Below are 7,522 nucleotides of genomic sequence, written 5' to 3'. Positions count from 1 at the left end.
CTTTCCTCTTTTGTTCTTTGACTTTTACCTTTCCAGATTGCATTCCACAGAGTCCTTCCTCCTCTTCCTCCTGTCATGGCACATGTCAGTGGGCTGAAGTTCTCTCTGTAATAAAACTGTGAGGAATCTAGAGGTCACCTGAGCCATTCCCGTCTTTGGCCCCCAGTACCACTCATTCTGTTGCCCATTCTCTACATCCTGGCTGGCTGACTTTTTCTTTACCCACTGCTTTGGTAGCAATATTCCGTCTTTTCCTTGGCCTTCCTCCTTCTGTAAACCCTTGAGATTAGATTGGCATCCACTAAACTGGGAATCAGAACTAATAATCTTTTGTGAGAAAGTCAGGGGCTTTAAGCCACATTTGATTTTTACCTCAGACTGTCCCAAATTTCTTAAATGTATGTACACCCTCACATAAGACCTGACACACAGAACTCAGTGAGTGATGGTAGTAATTATTTATTTATGCTCAGGATTTAACTGAGAACTTCCTGATCTATATCTTTAGCCTTCACTTCTCCCCTGAGCCTCTTGCTCCTGTATCTAACTGCTGCTGAACCCATTAGCTTGTCTTCCAAACCTGTAGCATTTTCTGTATTCCTTGAAGTAGTTGGTATCACCACTATTTATTCAGTCACTCAAACAAGAAATCTGCGGTTATCCCTGAAAACCTTTCCAACTTCGTACAACTTGTTAGTGATTGTCTCATTTTTCCTACCAAATTACTGTTTATTTCTTTAATCTATCTCTTACGTATTCCCAAGACGGTTGTTCTAACAGTAGTAACCCTTCCTCCAGTCTTGCATCCCCTAAATCCATTCTCTCTGTTGCATTGTGAAATTCCCAGTTTACTACCCTGTGTGTAAAGCCTTTTGGGATTCTGCATTGCCTGCAGGATAAGAGCCAGATCTTAGGAGAGCCTGTAAAATTCCCCTGAACTGGTCCCTGCCTTTTACTTTGTATTCTAGCAACTGCAAATGTCTTTTCATTCCCTGATTCCACCACATTGCCTCACCTCTTGGGAACACCTCTTTCTTTTTTCTGTTTGACTAATTTCTGCTGAGCCATCTTGATTCAGCTCAAGCCTCACCCCCTTTAGGAGGCTATGGATTTCAATGATGCAGAATCTGCTTACTGATAGGTTACAGTATTAGAGATCAGGATTGTAAATTAGCACTGGCAGAGAACATTCAGATCACTGAACTGAATACCACTTTTTATGGAGTGGGAAATGACTTGGTCAATTTAGTAAGGAAAAGATCTGAGCATTAAGCCTAAGTTTCCTAATAGTGCCGAAGACAGTCCCAGGTACAGCATGCTTTCTGTTATGCCTTGCTATTAAATCCAGCCCAGAAGAAGCTCTGTTATGGAACAAGCTGTGGAAGTTCATGTTTTGAGGGATCGAGATGTGGGAGGCCACAATGATAGCTTGGGTACTATGTAGGGAATTCCTAACCTTTGTGACCTTTTTGGCTTCATCTTCTGGGAAGAAGAAGCACCTAGCATACAGCACGCATGCCAGAATATGTGTGTGTGTGTGTATGTGTGTGTGTGTATGTGTGTGTGCGTGTGTGCGTGCAGTAGGAGAAGACTAGGGGGTTGGGAGTTGGGATCGAAGGGGAAGACATTAGACAGCCTGTGCCTTATTCATAAATGCTTACCTCTTTTCCTGACACTGTAGGTAAATACAGCGTTATCCGTTGGCACCTGCTTTGGAGGCCATCTAAGAAGACAGCCAAAATAAGCCTTTACTATGCTTATTAGTCTCTGTACCTGACTAATTTTCCTTATACTGAAGTGACAACCAAAATATGTTTTGTATTTTTCCCAGCTTTTATGATAATGGAAAAGTTTTAACAGTAAAATTAAAGCATGGTTAACTCTTTCAGATTCACAGGAATGGACACACATTATTAATCCAGCATACCACCAGCTTGATTTCATTTCATGCCAGTACTGAACTGTTGAACTGTTTGTTTGTTTTTTTTTAACAGGAGTCCCAGTTGGTAGCTGGTGTTGCATTCAAGAAGACTTTCTCTTATGCTGGGTTTGAAATGCAGCCCAAAAAATACCATAATCCAAAGATCGCCCTTTTAAATGTTGAGCTCGAACTGAAAGCTGAGAAAGATAATGCTGAAATCAGAGTCCACACAGTTGAGGTAGGCCCCACAAGCTAGATGTGGCATGGAAATGGGCAGCTTTCTGGGCCAAAGCCTCGGGTGTTGTGGCTGTCTTGGATCCAGCTCTGTTCTTAAGGCTTCTGAGGGTCCCTTTCCCCTCCTGTGCCCCAACATATTGATATCTAAATACTGGGCCCACTTCTTTACTCACTATTCTCTCTGAGTGACCTAGACCTGAGGAGATTTGAATAGGGCAGACCTGCTGAAATATCCTCTGGTCCCAAACAAAGGCCAGCGGGGGCTCCCTAGCTATACAGTCAGCCCAGTATTTTGATCGCTCTGGTTTGGGCAGATGTGGGCTCCTCCCCTTTTAGACTGGGTGCTGTGCTGCAGGGACAGGTGTGCTCCCGCTATGGATATTATCAGGGCTGTCTTGAGGTAGCCGTGTCACCCAGCTCTCTGCAAGTGCTCTTGGGAAATGTGTCTCCAACTCAGAATGGCCTTTGGGGGAAGGAGTCTTGTCACTGGGAACTCCATGGGTGCAGTGCCTCAGGAGGCTAGAACTCATCCAGATTAAACTATTTCTCACAACCTGGCAATGCCATCTCTGGAGTAGCTCCCAGTCCTGGGGTTATTTTCTGCTTTTGTGTTTGTAAGTTTTAGGTGGTTTCTAAGTTATCTCATAGGAGCTTTGTTGACTTGGACTGAGGAGAGGCTATTCTCTTTACACTTGTTAATTCCCAAATAAATCAGCGTATTTTATCTTGGGGGATATATTTTAGCCCACCGTATATGCTAATCTCCATTCCAAAGCATCTTTATCCTTTTCTGGGTCTCTTCAGGATTATCAGGCAATTGTCGATGCTGAGTGGAACATTCTCTATGACAAGTTAGAGAGGATCCATCATTCTGGAGCCAAAGTCGTCTTGTCCAAACTCCCTATTGGGGATGTGGCCACCCAGTACTTTGCCGACAGGGACATGTTCTGTGCTGGCCGAGTGCCAGAAGAGGATCTGAAGAGGACAATGATGGTAACTGAACTTTCACTGGCTGCTGCTTGGCCTTTGTGACCCTGGAAGGGGTTTTTATTTACCTCGGGTAGACAGGAATACACCGTTAGATTGGCATGTGAATCCAGGCCTGTCTTCTTAACTCTTTTTGTCATGAAGCAGTCCAGTCCCAGGGTGCATATGCTCAGATACAAAAGTTAGTCTAACCAAAGCAAGTCAGGAAATCTGATTTGCGAGGGAACTTAGCAATAATGCCATGAGTAGCTGGATAAACTCAAGTATTGATGCTTCCAGCCAGGTTTCCTTCCAGACACTTTAAGTCTAAAGCACCAATCCTAACTTCAGTTGCTCTGCCCAAAGCATCCTAATTTGAGGAAAGGGTGTTGGGTGAAACAAAGGGTCCCCATCTCCTTTTAACTAGGCCTGTTTGCCCTTCACATGTCTTAGGTCTATTTTGTTTTCACCTTTTGGAGGTGGTAAGGGTCACCTGGAGGTCAAGGGCGAGAGTGGGTTATCCAGTGCAGAGGGCTCTGGGGTATGGTGGCACAGTCCAGCATGGGAATTGGCTTTGTGACTAAGTGGCAGGAAACTTGCTGGTATGGTGTGAGCCTTCACTGCTAGATGATCTTGCCTTCTCCTCAGGCCTGCGGAGGCTCCATCCAGACCAGTGTGAATGCTCTGTCAGCGGATGTGCTGGGCCGCTGCCAAGTATTTGAAGAGACCCAGATTGGAGGCGAAAGGTGAGATGTTGGCCGGGACTACATCTTGGCTGAGTTCACAAAACTTACCTGGCTCTGGCCTCCTGCCATCCTTTGGGTGTGATATATAGCATGTGTTACTCTTTTTTGAGGCCTCACCTTTTGGGGCATAAAGAGTTCAGATATAGAGTGCTGTGGGAGGGAAGATCACTTTGGGTCAGAAGTCTGACTCCACAGTCTTTTATATCCCATGGTACAGCCCCAGATCTACCCAATGAAATGTGTTTAAGGGTGAGATTGGGGAACCTTAGTGAGAAACAGAAAAGTAGCAGCTGAGTGTTGGGACGATTTGGTGAGGTCAGAACACAGTGGATTGTCAGCGGACAGTTCACATGTATAATTTGGCCCTGGATATAGGTACAATTTCTTCACTGGCTGCCCCAAGGCAAAGACTTGTACCATCATCCTCCGCGGTGGCGCCGAGCAGTTCATGGAGGAGACAGAGCGATCCCTGCATGATGCCATCATGATTGTCAGAAGGGCCATCAAGGTACTGGGCTGGTGGCTTCCTGCCTGCACAACAAAGTCTCCATCCCAAGCTGATGAGACCTTAGATTTGTGTGGTGATTCCTTCCCTGGGTGGCATGCAGGCACTGATTGCCTCGCAAATCGTGAACATCCTTAGTCTCTCAAAATAGGTCACGTTGCCTTTAAGGTTAAGACCTGTTCTTGTGCGCAAACTGGATCCAAGGTAATCAGCCATCCCAGGGTTTGTGTCAGTGTCCTCAAGCTATAGGCAACTTTAAAGGTAGTCAGGAACTGTAAACTTCACTGGGTTGAAGTTGGGATATGCTAGACAAGGGCCATGTTTAGGCTTCCTGGGGCTTGGGATGGGAGAAGGACTAGGAACCACTCTCTTTCTGGGCTTGGGGACCTATTGGCTAAGTGGCTCAACTTTATCATGGCTGGTGCTTGGGCCAGGAGGAACCGCTTGTGTTGAGGGCTGGGTCTGGTTTCTGCAGAATGATTCAGTGGTGGCTGGTGGTGGAGCCATTGAGATGGAGCTCTCCAAGTACCTGCGGGATTATTCAAGGACCATTCCAGGAAAACAGCAGTTGCTGATTGGGGCATATGCCAAGGCCTTGGAAATTATCCCACGCCAGCTGTGTGACAATGCTGGCTTTGATGCCACAAACATCCTCAATAAGCTGCGAGCTCGGCATGCGCAGGTGGGTCCTTCCTCTCCTCGGAGTCCAGGGATTAGGTCGATGGGGCTAGATTCTAAGTGTATGCTGCGCTTAGTCAAACTCTGTGCTCAGCACAGGTGATGGGGCTGAAACTAAACCTGGTACCAACGAACTGCCTCTTCTGAAGGCAGAGGCAAAGCCACAGTGGCAGGACTGGAGGTTCCAGGGTTTCTTCAGTGCTTCTATCAAGGGTACAATCACTCCCCATAGTGTGATCAGAGGAGCCAGAGGAGCCCTGCGGCCCCTGCCTGGAAGCACACTGACCATGTGTGGTGGGTTTCTGGGCGTGGTCGTGAAGCACTCCAGAGCCAGCCATGGCTCTGCCACCTCCAAGTTGTCACCTCTGAGGTCTTCATTTGTTCATTTGCTACTTAGCAAATATATATTTAGAGATGTTTGTTAAGTGCTGGACACTGACAGCAGCAGCACTTAGTGAGTGACCTTGCTTCTGACTTGTGTTAGGACTTTAAGCAAGTCACTTTACCTCTGTGTCTCAGTTTCCTCATCTGTAAGGTGGGGACTAATGGAAGCAGTGAGATAAGGGGTTGGACAGTGTTTCTCTTGAGAACCATGGCTTGATTTATGCAGTCCTCCCCAGGCAGCAGCTCGGAAGAGGGCCAGAGCTGTATGAGCAGCATCCAGAGTTTGACGGGGATGGTTGGTTGGCAGGAGTGGGAAGAGGTGGAGTTCCAGGTTCCTGTTGTGATGTCAGCTTCTCAGGGACGCGTGGGCAAGCTCAGCGAATCAGGATTCCTAACATTCCGAGTCTTTTGTAAGGTGGGTATACAAGAAGAGATTTGAAAGCAGTTCTGTGTTACCTCCTCTGTTCTCTTCTTTCAGGGGGGCATGTGGTATGGGGTAGACATCAACAATGAGGACATTGCTGACAACTTCGAGGCCTTTGTATGGGAGCCAGCTATGGTGCGGATCAATGCCTTGACTGCAGCCTCTGAGGCCGCGTGCCTTATTGTGTCTGTAGATGAAACCATCAAGAACCCTCGCTCAACAGTGGACGCACCCCCAGCTGCTGGCCGCGGCCGAGGTCGTGGCCGTCCCCACTGAGGGGCATCTCACCCCTCATATGAGTGGCTGGCAGGCTGGCTGCAGGGTTTGCTCACTCTCATCTTGGTTAATTGGTATTACAAGGGAAGGGTAGTAATTGGCCCACTGTTCTCACTAGAGGTTATTTAAATAAAACTTAAGACTTAGAATTCACTTTGCAAATTATTTGGGGACAGGTGTTTTACTCATAAATATCTTGATTATAGCTTAGGATTTTGACTTTGTATGTACTCAAAAGGTAGAAAAATTATTTTTCTTCCTACTGGGTTGTCTTCAGCAGCCTCTAGTTATTAAGGCAGAGTGTGGCCACTCTGCCAGTGGGATGCTCCACCTAAGTGGCCCCTGTTTAGAAGTAGCTGAGAGATGTGGAGTTGCTTCCTTTTCTTCTGAATTCATCTTATTTAGCCCTGGCCTAGCCACGCACTATTCCCGGGATTTCTCTGGGTTTGAGTAAATGTGTTACATGATCTTGCCTGACCCTTCTACCTCCATATTCTTTTGGTGCAGTCTTTTGGCCACATCCTCTAAACTCTAGTGACCTCTTAGAAGTCCATTGAGGAGGTGGCTGAATGAGCACCCACCTGGTCTCAGTTCAACCACAGTGGTCGTGAGGGTCCCTTTCTCTCCTTGACCAGTGCCAAGTTTGGACTGACCACAGATCAGCTGGAAATCAGCAGGGTCTAACTACCTCCTTGTTTATACTAATCCTGAGAGCTGGCCTATAGCTAGCTGTAATTAGTAATTATTGGTAAATAAGTCACCTTAAGCCACTGAAGCTTTTGCTGCCTGAAACTGAGAAGTGTTTTTTAAAAAAAGAAAAATCTGAGTCCAACCATCCCTGGTTTGATAGATTCAAAAGCAGAATAGGGTAGTGGGCAGGTCCAGACTTTGGAATCTGGCATCCCTCCTAATTCGATGGTCTTTGGGTAAACTAATCGTTCTGAGCCTCAGCTGTTACACCTGTATGAAGATACGAACATCTGGCTCAAAAGTTGGGGTAAATGCTCATCTACTTGTTTAATGCTAGCCCCACTCACTGTTTAAGCCTAAACACCTGTTCTGATTTCATATATTTTTAAGACATGAATAATCAGTTCAGTGGGGCAACTCCCTTTTGTATAATGGGGACGTCAAGGTCAGACCATGATGGGAGCTTGGTCTCTCCTAGGCCAAAGCCTTGATTGGCTGGCCAGAGCCACCTGAGGTAGCCAAGCCAGTTAGGGACTGAGCAGTGCCTGCTGCTCCTGTTGTATTTGTGCTGGGGTTGCCCTTAAAGATGGCCTCTCTTGGCTGACAAAAATGGCACCCCAAGGCTTTTTGTCTGCATGCAGACATAAAGGAAGCTGTGGCAGGGGTAGTAACTTGCATGGCCTACCCCAGCAACG

At 46.7% G+C, this 7,522-nt stretch overlaps 1 protein-coding gene across 2 annotated transcripts in view; it reads left to right on the top strand.

Annotated features, from left to right (window-relative positions):
- CCT7 (chaperonin containing TCP1 subunit 7) overlaps positions 1-6,286 on the top strand; it is a 17,493-nt gene extending 11,207 nt beyond the window's left edge. The window contains exons 7-13 of one of the 2 annotated variants that reach the window (XM_023529482.1): positions 1,995-2,159; positions 2,963-3,151; positions 3,773-3,870; positions 4,246-4,378; positions 4,851-5,057; positions 5,916-6,075; positions 6,188-6,286. In XM_023529482.1, the coding sequence (XP_023385250.1) occupies positions 1,995-2,159; positions 2,963-3,151; positions 3,773-3,870; positions 4,246-4,378; positions 4,851-5,057; positions 5,916-6,075; positions 6,188-6,231 (996 nt within the window). In that variant the 3' untranslated portion in view covers positions 6,232-6,286. Of the gene's footprint in view, positions 1-1,994; positions 2,160-2,962; positions 3,152-3,772; positions 3,871-4,245; positions 4,379-4,850; positions 5,058-5,915 lie in introns of both variants that reach the window. The other variant, XM_011358154.2, reaches the window with a different exon arrangement.
- The last annotated feature ends 1,236 nt before the right edge of the window (positions 6,287-7,522 follow it).

The sequence above is a fragment of the Pteropus vampyrus genome, unplaced genomic scaffold (assembly GCF_000151845.1).
Source record: "Pteropus vampyrus isolate Shadow unplaced genomic scaffold, Pvam_2.0 Scaffold37, whole genome shotgun sequence".
Taxonomy (NCBI): domain Eukaryota; kingdom Metazoa; phylum Chordata; class Mammalia; order Chiroptera; family Pteropodidae; genus Pteropus; species Pteropus vampyrus.
This window is presented reverse-complemented; position numbering and strand designations above follow the sequence as displayed.